The following is a 17,873-nucleotide window of genomic DNA, read 5'->3' as shown; positions in this document are numbered from 1 at the left end:
GTGTGCCCCCTTGCCTGACTCAATGGGTCTTATTGAAACAGTCAAGCTAGAACCCTCTACTCACTGTACCCTTCCTTCTCCCCCTGTGTCTTCCAACCTCTGACTTTGTAGGTAGAAACTCACAGAAAGTGAAGATCAGAATACAAGATGTTCCTTCACAAAAGGAAAGAGCCAGAGCTTCCAAGAGCAGCGTGCTCCTGCCAAGCCTGGGGATGTGGCTTTGTGTGACTGCTCCACCAAAACATTATCCCCATCAACAATGCCCCCAACACACTTTATTTGTTCAGATGTGTCATGATAAAAGAAAAATTAAAGATTTGTTGTCCAGCTCTTCCTCAGACCGTTTTAGCTTCTAACCACTGAACACCCCAAGTCTATCACCACCCCACTCCTCACATAGAATGTTCAGCATATCAAATATCTATTTGGCTTAGTGGGGCAGAGGTTGGATAAGCACTGACACAGAACTGAGCAGATCCTGTGAAGGAGAGAGGCCCCTGAGCTCTGGGAACTTGCCTAGGAGACCCTGGACCTCGGGATTGTCCTGGGAAAGGGCTCTGAATGGGGTGGGGCAATGAGGAAAGAGGAAATGGATTGGTTTTCTGAGCTGCCTATAGAACCAAGTCCCAGGTTCTCATGTGCTTTTGGAGGGCAAAGGGACAGCAAACGGGTTTAACACAGCATGGTACATGCCCATCATTTCTGCATGAAGAGTCCTCTGCAAGGCTATAGTCAAGGTGTGAGCCAGGGCTGAGGTCTCACATGGAGGCTGGACTGGGGAAGGACTGCATCCAAGATTAATCAGACATTGGCAGAATTAAACTTACTATAGGCTGTAGGATTCATGGATTCAGGGTGCCTTGCTGCTTGCTCCTTTCTCTCTCATTAAGGATCAAACTCAGGGGCTCCTGCATGCTAGGTAAATGCTCTACCACTGGACTTGTTTCATGATTTTTCTGGGAAAACATTAAAAAACAAAACAAAAACATCTCTTCAGCAGGCTTAGTGGCTCACACCTATAATTCCAGCACTTGAGTGGCTGAGGCAGGAGGATTGCTGTGAGTTTCCTATCTCAAAAAGTAAAACAGTCAGGCACAATGGTGTACTCTCGTAATCCCAGCACTGAGGGAGTAGAGGCAGAAGGAACAAGAGTTCAAGACCAGTCTCAGCTACATAGTGACTTAGAGGTTAGCCTGGGTTACATAAGACCCTGTCTCAAAAAAAAGAGGGGATGAGAGAGAAACATCTATTTAACCCAAATGAGGAGGGTGCAGACCAAATAAAGATTCCAACAATTCAAGCTTGGTGATTAAATGAGTTCATCAGGGTTACTTACAGGAATACGTATGACTCAGGACAGCTATACTGCTAAAAACAACATCTGCCCAGAAAGCTCCTGTTTTACATGACTCCAACATGTCTGCAGCAGCTGTTCCCTAGAACCTGGATCACAGCTGTTCCCTAGTGTTAGAGCAGTAGAGGTGACTCTGGGCTCAGACAAGATGAGGCACCAACAACCAGGCTCAGGAAAAGTTTTGTTTATACACCCCATCCTTGCCCTTATCAGGAGTTCTGTTGGTCTGAGCAAACCCCATCCAGCAGTGGGAAGGAAGGCTTGAATGCTGAAGTCTGGCACATAGAACAGCGTCTTCCTGCAACACAGAGTTACTACAGCCAGTACAGCCAGGATTTAGAGGATCAGTTCTATTACAGAGCTGCAGGCCACTTCTTCAAAGCCAGTCACACACACACACACACACACACACACACACACACACACACACACAGAGAGAGACAGAGACAGAGAGACAGAGACAAAGAGAGACAGACACTAGGGTGTTTACTAGGCTGAGTGTGTCATATGACTTCTCTGGGGAAGATAAAAAGGAAACATCTATGTACCCCAGATCAGCAGAGTGTAGACAGACTATAGAAAGACTCCAAAGTAAATTAACATAATTACAGGTATGGCCTCCTGACCTTTGCTGTATTTCTCTTGGTTAGAAGCAAGTCTCGGGCCCCATCCACACTAAGGGTGTGACACCAGGATCCTGAGTTTTTGTTTGCCTCAAAGACAACCAGGCAAAGAGAATGGCATGTGCAAAGGCCTTGTGATGGGTTATCAGAGCCTCAGGAGGACAGAAAGTGAGAGAGAGCAAGGTGGGTGAGAATGACACTCGATGGGGCTTATTAAAGAGTCCAAGAAGAATGGAAAGTCATAGAAGATAGTGATGCAACCCAACATACATAGCCCAGGCCTCAGTAGGAGCTGAGTGAGCACTTGAGAACAAATGGGTGATCAACAGACAAAAAGGGAGGCTTGACTATACCCTGATAGGCTGAGAATCAGATCACCCTCAATCAGATCTTCCACCCTGAGCCCTCTATGCCCTCCCAGTCACTATACAGAATTTGCCTTGACAACCCTTAGACCTACCCAAGAGATGGCAGAAGTTCCTGGGCCAAGCACCTCTTGCCTCAACTTGGCAAGCACCTCCCTTGGCTCGCAGGCTCAGTACATAGTGTGCCCTGCCTGTGGGCTGAGGCTGGTGCAGGGCGTGGCATGTACTCACTATTTGGATGACTGTGCATTTCCATTCCAAAACTGCTCTCTTTCACTGGTTGGAGCTGAATCTCTCAAATCCAGCACATTCCACCAGATGCTGTGGCCTGGAGCACACCACAGTCCTGACCTTCCTTTCACCCTGAAGGCTCAGGAAATAGGCAAATAAGAGGCAGAAGAATCCTTGACCGAACATCAGGATGAGGAAGAAGAAAGACAGGAGAGACAGGTGCTGACTTGTAAAGGATTCAGGAAGATTCCAAACTGGCTTCAGCAGAGAACTTTATCAGGGCCATGTAACCTTGAACAAGCTATACTCTATTCTCTCTCCCTGCCTCTTTCTTAAAAATTTTTTACTTTGTATGTATCTTTGTGTGGCTATATACACATGAGTTCAGGTGCCCAAGGAGACCAGAAGAGGGCATTAGAAATCCTGGAGTTGGAGTTAGAGGCAGTTGGAGGCTTCCATGTAGGTGCTAGGAACTGAACCCAGGTCCTCTGCAAGAACAGCCAGTGCTCTTAACTACCCTCCACCTTGTTTTTTGAGGCAGAATCTCTCACTGAAACTGAAGCTCACCAGTTGGCTAGATTAGCTGTCAAGTGAGACTCAGAGATCCTCTTGTCTCTGCCCAGTCCCCTAGCACGAGGCTTACAGCTGGGTCAGTTTTACATGGGTGCTGGGGATCCAAACCCAGGTTCTCATAGTTGTATGGCAGGCATTTACCAACTGAGCTATCTCCTAAACTCTCCAAATCCCGTTTTCTGAAGTCTGCAGTGATAGACAGAGGCATCACCTGACAAGATTGCCAAAGGGGAAAATACTGGGAGCAAAGCATAGCCTTCTCTGGCATAGTTGTACAGACAGACAAACAGACAAACTGACTGCTGTCCTGCCTGCTTGTCTCCAGCTCTGATGACTTCTGGAAACTTCCTGGATCTGTTTGATGTCTGATACTATCCCTTAATGCTCAGGGGAGTGCTCGGTGAGGAAGAGATTCCTCCTTACATTTTTCAGACTCCAGGCTTACAGCTCATGGTCAGATACACATCGAGCTAGTGGTGAAGGCATGCCTGATGTCAGCCCCTGGGCACTGGGAACAGTTCCTGACAACTATAAGAAATTTCTGGGGCTGGAGAGATGGCTTAGTGCTTACCATGCAAACATGAAGACCTGAGTTTAATCCCCCAGAACCCATGTAAACAGCCAGGTATATGATGTAGGCTTTTAATCCCAGTGCTGGAGAAGCAGGGACCCCTGAGGCTCACTGGCTGGCCAGCCTTGCAGAATTGATGAGCTCCAGGTTCAGTGAGAGACCTTGTCTTAAAAACCAAGATAGGGTCTAGAGAGATGGCTCAGTGATTAAGATCACTTGTTGCTCTTGCAGAGGACCTGAGTTCAGATCCCAGCACCCACATAAGTCAGTTCACGACTTCCTGTAATCCCAGTTTCAGGGGATCTAATGCCTGCTTCTGAGCTCCAAGGGCACTTGCCACCCATATACACACATAAATAAAAACAAAATATTTAAAATAAACAAACAAATAAATGAACAAAACACAATGGAGGGGCTGATGGTTCAGTGAGTAAAAGAACTTTCCTTGAAAATCTAATGCCCTGAGTTCAATCCCCAGAAAGCACATAAAGGTGGAAGGAGAGAACTGACTCCAAAAAGTTGTTCTCTGACCTCCACATGCTCCACTGTGGCAAGTACACGTAATATAATAATAATAATAATAATAATAATAAAATAATAAAATAATAATAATAATAATAATGACAACAATAATTTGACAAAAGAAACAACAAAAAACAAAGGTGGAGAGCAACTGAAGACACCCAACTTCAACCTCTGGCCTGCACACACACATGTACACATGTGCACATACACCTGCACACACACGCACACACACACACACACACACACACACATATTTCTAGTGATACATTGGGCCACTTTGGCTAAGCAAATTTCTCTGAAAGTGCTTGCCCATCTGTAAATAGAAATGATTCCTACTGTGGAGAGCAGGAAGGGCATCTAAGACAAGTTCTCTCAAAGGCATCAGCCTCAACACCTTGCTGCTTACAAATGACAACTATCATCATCACCATCATCACCTTCTTGTTTCAGGAACTCAGGAAGCAGGAAGTGGGTGCTGCCCAAGACCCATTGAGTTCTGCATGCATGATGATGAGGGGTGGGTGTGCTGGATAGCTTTAGTGTCAACTTGACACACCTGGGTTGAGGGAGCCTCAGTCGGGGAATTGCCTCTATTGGACTGGCCTGTGGCCATGTCTGAAGGGCATCTTCTTGATGAGTGATGTGGGAGGGCCCAGCCCATTGTGGGTGGTGCCACCCCTGGGCAGGTGGGCCTGTGTTGCATAAGAAAGCAGGCTGAGCAGGGGCCAAGGGAGCAAGCCTGTAAGCAGTGTTCCTCCATGGCCTGTGCTCCAGCTCCTGCCTCCAGGTTCCTGTCCTGAGTTCCTATCTTGGGCTCCCTGATGAACTGCATGTGACCTGGGAGGTGTAAGACAAATAAACCCTTTCCTCCCCAAGTTGGTACTGGTCAGAGTGTTTTGTCACAGCAATGAAGAACAAACTAAGACAGTGGGTGATCAAGGGATTCCTTGCACACTGTAAGGATGCAGGAAGTCAGCACGGGTAGGAGAGTGTGCAGAGGACCACCTGCTGGAAGCCTGAGCTCTTAGTTAAGCTCCACCCACTTCTGGCTGTGCCACCTCAGAGAAGTCAGCTATCTTCTTGAGCAGCAGTTTCTTTATCTGTAAACCATAGCTAAGACTAATAAACAGGACTGGAGAGATGGTTCAGCAGTTAAGAGCACGTGCTGCTCTTGCAAGGACCCAGGCTTGCTTCCCAGTACCCACATGGTAGCTCGCAACTGTCTATAACTCCAGTTCCAGGAGATCCCAGGTCCTCTTCTGGTTTCCACAGGCACTGCATGCACATGGTACATTTACATACATGTAGGCAAAACAGTCATACACATAAATTTTTAAAATAATAAATAAAAATTTTTAAAAGAATAATAAACAACAACCTGTCTGTATCACAGGGCTGTGGCCAGTTGAGATTATGGTTGCAAAAGTGCTTTGTGAACCAAAAAGTGTTATCCAGATGTGAGGGACCATTATCCTTAGTGATACAGATCTGAAGTAGGAAGCTGAATTGCAGAAGGTTGGGACCAGCCTCCACCCTGGGCAAGGCAGAAGAGGAGGGAATGGGACAGAAGTAAGTTAGGAGGGATGAGTTTGGGGAAGTCAAAGTCCAAGACACCGGACTAGATCTCTACAGGAGACACCCAGGACACTTCAATTTAATAAAACTCTAGTTATATTAAAGGACTTTAAAAAACTAAGATGGGGGCTGGAGAGATGGCTCAGCAGATAAGAATACTGACTGTTCTTGCAGAAGACCCAGGTTCGAATCCCAGCACCCACATGGCAGTTAACAACTGTCAATAACTCCAGTTTCAGGGGATCCGACAGTCTCTTCTGTCCTTTGCAGGCATTGCATGACACAGGTGCACTTACCTACATGCAGGCAATACACACATACACATAAAATAATTATAATAAATAAAAATATTAAAAAATAATAAAATAAAAAACTGAGATGGGGCTGCTGAGATGGTTCAGCAATTAAGAGCATTGGCTGCTCTTACAGAGGATCCAGGTTCAGCTCCCAGCACACACATGGCAACTAACAACTATCCATAACTCTAGCTCCGGGGGATCCAACATCCTCTTTTGGACTCTATGGGTATTTCACACACGAATGCACTTCCATACATGCAGGCAAAGCACTCATACACATAAAATAAAAATAAATAAAAAATATTAAAATACAAGCCAGGCAGCCAGGCATGGTGGTGCACACCTTTAATTCCAGCACTTGGGCAGCAGAGGCAGGTGGATCTCTGTGAGTTTAAGACCAGCTTGGTGTACATAGTGAGTTCCAGGTCAGCTGGGGCTACAGAGAGACCATATTTTCTACCTGGAAATAGGATTAACTCCATCATTTTTCTCACCTTATCTCATATTCTTCCTCCTAGCCTGTGGGACTAAACTCTAAAAGCACCTGTCCCTTGCTTTGGCTTTGGGGTCAGCAAATTTTTTTGTATATAAAGTCAGAGGTGGTACTGGAGAGATGGCAGCTCACAATCAACTGTAATTTCAACTCTAAGGAATCTGATGCCCTCTTCTGGTCTCAAGGAGCATCCCCCACTCATGTGCATGTACACACACACACATGCACACACACACACTTAAAAATAGAATAAACGTGGCTTTACAGACACTGCTGCCCCCTGTAGTCCCTTGCTGTCAGCCATGGTCAAACCCACCATGTTCTTCCACAACACAATCGATGGTGAACCCATGGGCTATATCCTCAAACTGTTTGCAGACAGAGTTCCAAAGACAGCAGAAAACTTTCATGCCCTAAACACTAGAGAGAAAGGATTTTGTTCTAAGGGCTCCTGCTTTCAAATATTATTCCAGGATTCATGAGCCAAGGTGGTGACTTCACACACCATGATGGCACTGGTGGCAAAAAATAAAAAAATAAAAATGAATAATGATTTTTTAAAAATTGTGTTTTATTATTTTATTATTTTATGTGTATGAGTGTATTGCCTGCATGCGCGTAGGTGCACCCGTATTGTGCAATGCCCACAGAGGTCAGAAGAGGGTGTCGGATCCCCTAGAACTGGAGTTACAGACAGTTGTTAGCCACTATGTTGGTGCTGAGAATTGAATCCGGGTCCTCTATAAGAGCAGACTGTGCTCTTAACTGCTGGGACAGCTCTCTAGTCCCAATAATAATTTTTTTTTTGGTCTTTTTGAGACAGGGTCTCCCTGTAGCCCCAGCTGTCCTGGAACTCACTATGTAGACCAGGCTGGCCTTGAACTCACAGAGATCCACCTGCCTCTGCCTCCTGAGTGCTGGGGGATTAAAGGCGTGTGCCACCATGTCCAGTTCCAATAATAATTTTTTAAAAATATTTTATTTATTATTTTATGTGTATGAGTGTATTCCCTGCATGTATGTGAGTGCACCCATGTGGTGCAATGCTGCAGAAGTCAGATGAGGGCTTTGGATTCCCCTGGAACTGGAGTTAGGATGGTTCATAGCCACCATGTGGGTGCTGGGAATCGAACCTGGGTCCTCTGCAAGAGCAGTCAATGCTCTTAACCTCTGAGCCATCTCTACAGCCCCAATAGTTTTTTTTAATTAAAAAGAAAAGTGCAGTTAGCTGGGCATGGTAGTGCATACCTTTAATCCCAGTCCTCTAGAGGCAGAGGCAGGAGAATCTCTGTAAGATTGAGGTCAACCTGGTTTACATAAAGAGTTCCAGGCAAGTAGGGGCTACAGGAAGACCCTATCTCAAAAAATAAGCAAAAGAAAACAAAAACAAAAAAAGGTGCAGGGGGAAAGCTAAGAAACATCCACATTTCTCACAATTTCTTCAGGCAGTATGGCAGTATCTTTTCTTTCTTTTTCTTTTTTCTCTGTTTTTGTTTTTGATTTTTGAGACCAAGTCTCACTATATAGACCAGGCTGGTCTCAAACTCACAGAGATCTACCTGCCTCTGCCTTCCAGGTGTTGGCATTAAAGATTGTGTGCCACCATTCCCCGAGAGACACTAGCTTTTGAGTTACCCCATCAGACGCCCTCACACAAGTCCTGAATTCAGAGCTAAGTGGAAGGGAAGTAGTTCCCCTCCAAACCTTCACTTGCTGATAGGGATTTAGCAGGCTCCGTGGGGCTTTGACCCTGACCTCTGAGTTGTGCCTTAGAAGGTGCTGGCTGTTGTGACAGTAGTTTGCGTATTCCTGTCTCTTGACCATGTCTGGTTCAGGAAAGTAGCTCTTCAAAATGATGGATTCTGCAAGATTGTTGTGATGGTTAATCTTGGTTGTCAACTTGACTGGATCTTGAATCTTAAGAGACTGACCTTTGGGTGTTTCTGTGGGGGTATTTTCTGTGATCCTAGCACTTCGTTTGAAGCAGAAGAATAGCAAATTCAAAGCCAGCCTGAGTTACATAGCAAGACCCTGTCTCGAAACTACAAAAAAATAAGAAAAAAAAGGAGAAAGAGGAGAATGAGGAAAGGGAGAGGAGGAGGAAGAGGAGGAAGAAGAGGAGGAGGAGGCTGAGGTCCAGGAAAAGGGGGTGGGGAGGAGGAGAAAGAAAAGGAGGAGGAGGAAGAGGAGGAAAGAGGAGGATGAGGAGAAGGAAGAAGAGTAGAAGGAAGAGGAGGAGGAGAAGTAAAAGACAAACTTTCAGGGATTAAATAGCAGGACTGGGTGTAGCTCAGAATTAGAGTCCTCACCTAAGGCCCGGAATTTGATCCCTATCACCACCACAAACAAATAAACAAAACAAGCAGCTAGAAAAGGCAACACAATTTTGGAAGCTGGAGAGCAGAAAAACAAGTGGTCAGCAAGTTAGCCGACTGCAGAAAAGCAAGGAAGGGACTCAGAGCCAAAAGCCTCTTCAGGTCCTGGACCCCAGAGGACAGGATTTTAGGAGTGGAATCTCCTTGTCCTCTCTCACAGAGGTCCTCCCCATCCCCAGAGCCACAAGGGATGAGAGATTTCCCTTGCCAGGAGCTGAATACCAGATAGAGCAGGTCTCATGGCCATCTAAGTCCTGGGAGACACAGGAGCAGTGTGGGGACGGTGCGTGGTAAACTAAAGGTTGGAAAAGTCTCCGTTCTGAATGGAGAGGGTCCTCCTTCCAGGCCCGGCTCCAATGTGTTTTTCCGAGCCCTGGCACTCAGGTTTACATACCCAGGTGGGAAACAGGAGATGCTGGGGGCGGGGGGGGGGGCTGCGAGAATGACAGGCAAAAGATAAAATGCCTTGGGCTGAGGAGATGATTCAGTTGGTAAAGTGCTTATTGTGCAACAACCTGAGTTCTGATTCCCAATATTCATGGAAAAAGCTAGGTCCCGGTACCTCAAGTTGTCAGGCTTGCAGCGCTTTTACCAGCTGAGCCATCTTTCCAACCCCCCAAAATGATACTTTTGGTTACAAATAGTAAACTGAAGTCGGCTCCAGGAAAGTAGTGTTGATTGGCAACTAAACATACACATACCACACACAAGACAAAAGTTTTCCTGGTCTGCTGGGACAGCGCAGACACGTTCAATCCAGATTCCGGCCCCTCGGAGCTCAGCTTAGCCCTCTGCGCGCCTCGCCAGCCCGGTCCTCCATTATGCCCCTCCCCCTCCAAGGACCACGCCCCCCTGCGCCCGGCCACGCGCTCGTCACTTCCATCTTCAGCGCTTACAGGAGCTCTCGGAGCTCGGGCCTGGTCAGCCCAGCCTTGCCCCTCCGCACCCCGCCCACCCAGAGCTCTCAGCCCCGCCCTGTGCCCCGCCCACTCACCATTACGTCACCTCCGGCTCTACTGCCCCTCCCCATCCGAACTCCTTCTGGCTCCCGCCTTCGCCTGCTTCCGGTCGTCGTCGCCGCTGCTGCCGCTGCTGCAGCTACTGCTGTTGCTGAGGCTGCGGGCGGAGGCCGAAGGACCGGGCGGCGGCGGCAGCGGCGGCGGGAGCGGAGCCGGACGACGGAGCGCGAGCAGGCAAGCGCGGAGCCGAGTGCGCCCTTCCGCCCGTCCGAGAAGCCGGAGCCGCTCGGGCCCCGCCGCCGCCCGCCCTCCGGACAAAGCCGCGAGCCCGCGCCCGAGCCATGTCAGCATCGGCTGGCGGCGGCCACCAGCCCAGCCAGAGCCGCGCCATCCCCACGCGCACTGTGGCCATCAGCGACGCCGCGCAGCTACCTCAGGACTATTGCACCACGCCCGGGGGGACGCTGTTCTCCACCACGCCGGGAGGTGAGCGCCGCGGCCGGGCCCCGCGCACCCAGGGTCCCGCGCGCCTGCCCGGGATCGCGGCACTGGCGTTGCGCGCTGAGCCCTGGTTCCCACTTCGTGGCACTTATGCACACTCACCCTGTCGCTTCCTCTCCGCCCCTGCCCGGCACATCCGCTACACTGGGTCTTGCACTGCCCTCTGCGCTGCAGACCGTGCACGTTGGTGCTTGCCTTCGGAGCTGTCCCATGACCCTTTGGGGAAGGGGAGTTGGGGACGAGGGTCCATTGTGGGACCCTGGGTGACTAGCTGCATTTAGAACCACGGGAGGCTGGAGCGCATTCTGCAAGCCTCGCCCAGAATTATCCTCCTTTGACAGTATTGTTTACTTTGTTGGAAGAGTCCTCAGGGTTGGGGGAGCCCCAGGTCTGGAGGACTGGGTGATAAAATAACGATCTGGTGGTGACCTAGAGGGAGGAGGTGAGGGTGGAGCACTGTCAGCTTTTTGGCCAGGACCTTGGGGGGCTCCTTTTTGACATGGTGAAACGGGGCTTTGTCAAGCAGCACACCCAAGTCGGGTGGGGTTTGAGCCTGGGGAAGGGGCTTGAAGAGTGGAGTGGAGCGGAGGAGGTTCCTGGCATTGTGTTTCCAAGGATGGCCCGGAACTGTTTACAAGCAGCTTTGGGGGAAAGGTGAAGCGTGTTGAATCGGTCACGGGAGAAGGAAGGGCAAAGGTTGTCGGTGTCCTGCCTAAACTCTTCTCCTGGGAGGAGCCTGGGAGGGGATCCTCCGGGCTCTATAGAAAGGAACCCGGCGTCCTTTTTAATCTGAGAACTTACTCTTTTGTTGACCCAATAGCTGGCCTTTGGCTAAAGCGTGGACTTGGTTGGCTTGCTCACCCTCCCCTTGAGTCCAGGACCTTAACCTATCTCTTGCACGTAGGTCTGGGCACAAGAGAAGGCACAGAGTAAGGGGACCTTTTTGCCAACACCAAGAGAGAAATCTTAAAGGCTGAGTGTAGTCGTTTAGGGCTGTAATCACAGCTCTGGGGGAGACTGAGGTAGGAGGATGCCCGTGGGTTTAAGAGCAGCCTGAGCTACATAATGAATTCCAAACAAGCAAAAAAAAAAAAAAAAAAAAAAAAAAAAAAAAAAAAGGGAGAGATAGAGCAAAACAAATCTAGGAGAGAACTTGGCAGGGGATCCAGCCAGGCCAGTCTGCTTTGGACTGCCCTGAAACACTTTAAAAATGACCCAGGAAGGGGAAGCTCATCATCATCAGTACCTATAGAGAGCCAGGTTTAAGAATGGGTAAAACAGGCCTACTGTAGATAGTGTGAATCTGGTGAGGGGCTTGACCAGCTGAAGAAACTTTCCTGATTTGGTCTATTTAAAACCAGCAGGTTATACTTCTCCTTCCCTCCCTCCCTTCCCTTCTTTCCTTCTTTCTTTTTTTTTTTTTTTTTTTTTGAGACAGTGCCCCATGTAGCTTATCTAACCTGGACCTCCATGCCTGCTGGAGCATGCTTTCTAATCATGGACGATTTTAGCAGACCCAAATCTGTCCATCCCAGATGGAGTTGACTTGAAGTTGAGCTGATAGCTTTTAAGAAACTGATTATTTCCAAGGTATTGGAGAGGGCTCTGTAACTTATTCCAGACTTCACTGTGGTATCAGTCAGTAAAATGCCTCTGCTTCCAGCAGTTCACAGCACATTTGGGAAAGGAACCAAATTTTTCAGTCTTAACTAATCTGACTCTCCCAAGGGAAGAGCCACAGGGGGAAACCTGAAGTCATATTCCAAACACTGAGCTGCTGTGCTTTCACAAAGAAAAAGCACTGGTGCTTAAGCGTTGTGTGCGTGTTTGAGACAGGTTCTCCCTGTAGCCCCAGCTGGCCTGGAACTCACTTTGTAGACCAGGCTGGCCTCAAACTCACAGAGATCTGCCTGCCTTTGCCTCTCAAGTGCTGGGATTACAGGAGTGCACCACCATGCCCAGCTCAGTTTAAGCGTTGCTTTAAAGAGAGAAGCTGGGTCTGGAGAGATGGCTCAGGGGTTAAGAACACTGACTGTTCTTGCAGAAGACCCAGGTTTGAATCCCAAGCGCCCATGTGGCAACTGTCCATAACTCTGGTTCCAGGGGATCTGACAGCCTCTTCTGTCCTCCGTGGGCATTGCACAACACGGGTGCACTTACTTACATGTAGGCATAACACTCATACACATAAAATAAAAATAATAAATAAAATATTTTTAAAAAATAAAGAGAAGCTGTCTTGCAGTTTGGGTTAGCTTCTAAGATGCCTGGGAAGGTTCTCCTAGCTGCAACTGCTGCTTGATCAACTATCCCTCAACCTTACTCCACACAGCTTCTATGCACAGGGTTTTTGTTTTAGATTTAAATACTTGGTTCATTTAGAATTTGTTGCCAGAATCTATCACAGTAGTCTTGGATTTTATTTATTTAATTAAAAAAAAATATTTTTGGCTGACCTGGAACTTGTTATATAGACCAGACTGACCTCAAACTCAGAGATTCCCCCTGCCTTTGTCTGGAGGTCTTTGGATTTTTACACAGGAGAGATTTTGTGGTTGGATTTGAGTACTTCTTTATAGTGGTTAACTTAATGGTGTTTGTAAACATACCCTGAATTCTTTTCCACTTTGGATTTTTTGTTTATTTGTTTGTTTGTTTTGGCCTTTTTGAGACAGGGTCTCCCTGTAGGCCCAGCTGGCCTGGAATTCAATTTGTAGGCCAGGCTGACCTTGAACTCTGAGAGATCTGCCTTCCTCTGCCTCTGCCTCCCAAGTGCTGGGATTAACAAGTGCCACCACACCAGTCTAGAATTTTTTTTTTTTTAAGATGGCCTTTACAATTAATGTGTGTGTGCTGGTGTGCCTGTGGAGATCAGAGGACAACTTTCAGTTCTCCCCTTCCACTTCAGGTTTCAGAGATCAAACTCAGGTCATCAAACTTGTGCTTGTTCTTGCTACATCCCTCTTTCTTCCTATGTCTATTTTTGGTTTTGTGGCCCCAGGTGACCTGGAACTCACCATGCACCAGGCTGGCTTCAGTCTCACAGATACCTGCCCAGAGCGGGCGCACCCCCCACAGCTGGCCTATGTCATTTTATTTCTCTGTAGCAGGGTAAAGGTATTTGTCATTTGGTCATCTCTCTACATGTGGATGTGGTTATATGTCTTCAGTAAACTTTGTGAGCAGCATTTGCGCAAAATAAGACTGGACCAAAGAAGTGGAAAGCCTAGCGTGCACATGCCTATAATCCCAGAACTCTGGCGGCAGAGACAGTGGATCTAGAGTTCAAAGCCAGGTTCAACTACATAGAGAGTTAGAGGGGCCACCCCAGGGTACATGATCCCTCTTCTCACAACACCCTCTTCTGGCCTCTGCAGGCATGGCACACACATGGTGCACTTACATTCATGCAGGGAAAACACTCAGACACAAAATAAAAATAAAAATGCTGGCTTTGTAAGACACATGGAAGGAAAGCATGTGATTGTAACAGCTCCATGGGGAGGAAGACAGGTTGGGGAGTGCACTGTGGAGCTTTAAATCTACAGACAGTGAAAGGAAGACTGCAGTGAGGTAATGATGCACATTGGAAACTCGAAGCAGAAGAGAAAAAACGATGGAAAATAAACTCCAGTTTAGCTGCTAATCAGATGCCTCATCCACATCTTAGTCCCCTGCATCTTCCTCATACACTTTGCTCCAGGCATCCAGGAGAGGCACTCCCTGTGCCTTGGCCACAACTCAGTATTTCTACCAATTCGTTAGTTAAATCAATTTAAAAAAATCGTTTCTAGGTGGGAAAAAAAATCCAAAAAAAAAAAAAAAAAAATCAAAGCAGAACAAAACAAGGCAGGTAAGAAGTATAGTCCCTGCTGATTGGGCTTAAACTCTTGCTTTGGAAGAGACTGAGACTGCTGATAGGGTTTGGAGTCTGGAATCTGGAATCACATGGTCAAGTGACTGACTTACATATTTCAGACCTCAAAACATTTAGCAGAAGGCTTAGACGAAAATTTCTGTTTAGTAAAAGGGAAGGGAGCACATTTCTTGCCTCAAGCTTCTGAAAACCTGGGATGTCCCCTCAGGACGATTCCAGAATAGTGCTTGATTTGCTGAATGATCAGGCCTGTTGGGGCCAGAGTCCTTTAGTCTTTGAAAATCCAGAATAAGCCCACCCTAGAGGTTTTCCAAATTGCCTTTCGTGGTTTGGGACATGAGAGTGGGTTAAAAACACACTTGCTGGGACATCTTGACTTCTCTTGGTGTAAGGAGAGTTTTGTGGTTATTGAAGGAAAGGTTTTGTGTATTTTTTCCCCTCTCTGCCCATGGAGGGATGGGATGGTTGTTGGCTCTTCCATTGAGAAACTGCTTTTAGCCTTCATGGAAGGTGAGTTTATTTGAAGAGTGAGCTTTCTTTTTTATTATTTATTTCTGTTGTTTTTGTTTGTTTGTTTGTTTGAGATAGGGTCTCCACTCACTATGTAGACCAGGTTGGCTTCAAGCTCACAGAGATCTACCTGCCTCTGCCTCCCAAGTGCTAGGATTAAAGGTGTGCATCACTATGCAGGCTGAGCTTTCTTTTACAACACTCTGGTTAGCCTGAGGAACCTGATGAGTTCATTTTATAATTAAGGGACCCAAATAAATTAACTTGCTAGCATCATACTGCCAATTAAGGTCAGTGGATAGCCTCCAATTTAGTGACCTTATCAACACCCAGTTTCTGCCTCACTATCTTAGGCATTTATCTTCCTAGGGAAGGAAGTTGGCAGACATTTAAAGAGACAGTTCTACCCCTACAAGGCTGGCTAATGTTCTCTTTCTGCTGCCTTATTTCTTTTCTGAGAGACTTGTGCTCTGGGGAACAAGCAGAAATACAGTGACCTAGTTTAGCCTTCCTCTTTGCCCCTCTCTTCCTGACCATTCTCCTCAGCTGTGGAAAAGTACACAGTACACAGGAGCAGCAGGGGCCTCGGCTGCCCTCTGCCTCTTCGCTCACTTCTTCCTTCTGCTTTGGCTCCCTTAGGACCATTGGAAGGATCTGGAAATAAAGAAGAGAAAATAATCCCCTTAAGAATAGAGTGAGCTACATAAAAAAGCATGTTTGGGGAAAGATCAGCTTTTTTTTTTTTGTCTTTTTTGAAGCAGGGTCTCTCTGTAGCCCCAGCTGTCCTGGAACTCACTATGTAGACCAGGCTGGCCTTGAACTCATAGAGATCCACCCGCCTCTGCCTCCCAAGTGCTGGGACTACAGGCATGCGCCACCAAGCCCAGCTTAAGATCAGCTTTTTAATCTGTGTGTAGGTACAGGGAAAGTGGGCCAGTGTCTGACCTTTATGGAATGTCTCTCGCTCAGTGATCTTGGGCTGAGTTATTTATTTTCTGTGCATTCCCGTGTGTGCATGCATGGCATATGTGTAGGTTAGAATCAGTTCTCTCCTTCCTCCGTGTGGGTCCCAGAAATTGATGGCAGGTGTCTTTACCTGCTGAGCCATGTCTCTGGCCCTTCATTTCCTTTGTGTATATATTTTGTTTGTTTTTGTTTTTGATCTTTTTGAGACAGGGTCTCCCTGTAGCCCCAGCTGTCCTGGAACTCACTATGTAGACCAGGCTGGCCTTGAACTCACAGAGATCCGCCCGCCTCTGCCTCCTGAGTGCTGGAATTAAAGGCGTGCACTACCACGCCTGGCTTTTTTTTTAATTTATTATTTTTCTGTGTATGAGTGTCATGCCTGCATGTAGGTAGGTGCACCTGTGTCATGCAGTGCCCATGGAGGTCAGAAGAGGGTGTCAGATCCCCTGGAACTGGAGTTACAGATGGTTGTTACCAGCCATGTGGGTGCTGGGAGTTGAACCTGGGACCTCTGCAAGAGCAGTCAGTGCTCTTAACCGCCGAGCCATCTCTCCAGCTCCTTGGCCATCTTTCCAGCTCCTCGGTTCCCTTTTTTGCATGTATATGCATACATACCCTGTGCACCCATGCAGAAGCCGGAGGAAAACGTTGCCTGCCTTGGCCTGTCACTCTAGACCTTCTCCCTTTTAGACAGGGTTTGCTAGTTTGGGGCTATGCTAACCGAGCAGCAAGCCCCAGCAATCCTTTCTCACTTCTTCCACAAACCAAGCACTGAGATTAACAAGCCAGGAGCTGCCCTCGGCTTTTTCCGTCGGTGCTGGGGATTTGAACTTGGGCCCTTGGGCTTGCACACCAAGTGTTCTTACCCACTGAGCCATCTTTCCAACCTCTCACTTCAGTTCTTAGCCACAGCACTTCGGTATTCCCTGTGAAGAATGCATGTAAAGCTCAGTGACACAGACCATCATGCTCTGGTTTTCCACAGGCACTTAAGCTGTATCCTTATACTCATCATGTGTTTAAGATGCTCTCCTTCAGCTTCCTGTTTTTACTGGGAAGGGACTGGATTGTGAGCTGGCAAAGGCAGGTGCTGGGGCACTGAAAAGGCCGCTCTGTCAGTGGCTAGTGCAGTAGCACAGCTCTGCCCTGCCAGGCCTGCTGAATGAACTGGGAGGAGTTGACCATTTGTATACCACACTCCAGGGTCATGCCGCAGAACCTTTCCAGGACCAAGAGGCATGAAGGCGGTTTCATAGAAAGAATTTGTATGGTTTGGAGACTCTTTGATTTGCATATCAGGCAGAAAAGCTACTGTGGAGAAAGCTGCTCCATCTACTGAGTGGGGAAGGGAACCTGGTCAGGAGACAGCTTGTTGGTGAATGGCAGGACTTTCTTGACTCCCAGGTCTTTAAAGTGAACAAATGCTTGTTAAGAATTTTGCTGCTCTATTTATAGAACTTCTGTTGAGACCTACCCTCAGTAGGTAAAGCCTAGGCTACCATTTTCAAATTCATTTTGCTTTGCTTTTTGAAACTCCCTTAAAACTTGTGTGTTCTTTAACTGGGTGTGGTGATGCATTCCTGAAATCCCAGCACATGGGAGCTGAGGTTGGAGTACGAGCAACAAAACAAATCCCTGATGCTGTTCCTTAACAGCTGTTCTTTCTGTGTGTCCCTAGTTTGGTTTGCTTTTCTGTTGTTTTGTTTTTGTTTTTGACATGGTCTCCCTAGTTCCAGCCCACCTGGAACTCGCTATATAGACCAGGCTGGCCCAGACCTCCCAGAGATCTGCCTGGAATTGTACCATCACGTCCAGCGTTGGTTTGCTGTTTGGTTTTGTGTGTGTGTGTTTGTGTGTATATTCAGGTACACATGTACATGTGGAGGCCAGCAGTTTCCACAAGTGTCTTCCTTAGTTGCTTTCCACTTTATTTTTTCTCTCTCACTTAATCTAGAGCTCACTGATTGGCTCACTATTGAGCACCCTGGAGTCCTGTCTCTGTCTCTTGGAATTAAACATATGTGCCTTGGCACATATGTTAATATATTCTGGGAGATTGATCACAGGTCCTTATGC

At 47.4% G+C, this 17,873-nt stretch overlaps 2 protein-coding genes across 2 annotated transcripts in view; one reads left to right on the top strand and one right to left on the bottom strand.

Moving 5' to 3' along the window:
* Positions 1-9,765, bottom strand: part of Lrrc20 (leucine rich repeat containing 20) — a 133,352-nt gene extending 123,587 nt beyond the window's left edge. Inside the window, exon 1 of the mRNA XM_029560952.1 lies at positions 9,686-9,765. The gene's annotated coding sequence lies outside the window, so the exon portion shown is untranslated. The remainder of the gene's footprint in view (positions 1-9,685) is intronic.
* A 277-nt stretch (positions 9,766-10,042) lies between these two features.
* The window catches only part of Eif4ebp2 (eukaryotic translation initiation factor 4E binding protein 2), a 30,288-nt gene continuing 22,457 nt past the window's right edge, over positions 10,043-17,873 (top strand). Inside the window, exon 1 of the mRNA XM_008827787.3 lies at positions 10,043-10,429. Coding sequence (XP_008826009.1) covers positions 10,285-10,429 — 145 coding nt within the window. The 5' untranslated portion in view covers positions 10,043-10,284. The remainder of the gene's footprint in view (positions 10,430-17,873) is intronic.

This window comes from Nannospalax galili, unplaced genomic scaffold, assembly GCF_000622305.1.
Source record: "Nannospalax galili isolate Female #2095 unplaced genomic scaffold, S.galili_v1.0 scaffold853, whole genome shotgun sequence".
Lineage (NCBI taxonomy): Eukaryota > Metazoa > Chordata > Mammalia > Rodentia > Spalacidae > Nannospalax > Nannospalax galili.
Note: the sequence above shows the minus strand (reverse complement) of the source record. Positions and strands in the feature narration are given on the sequence as shown.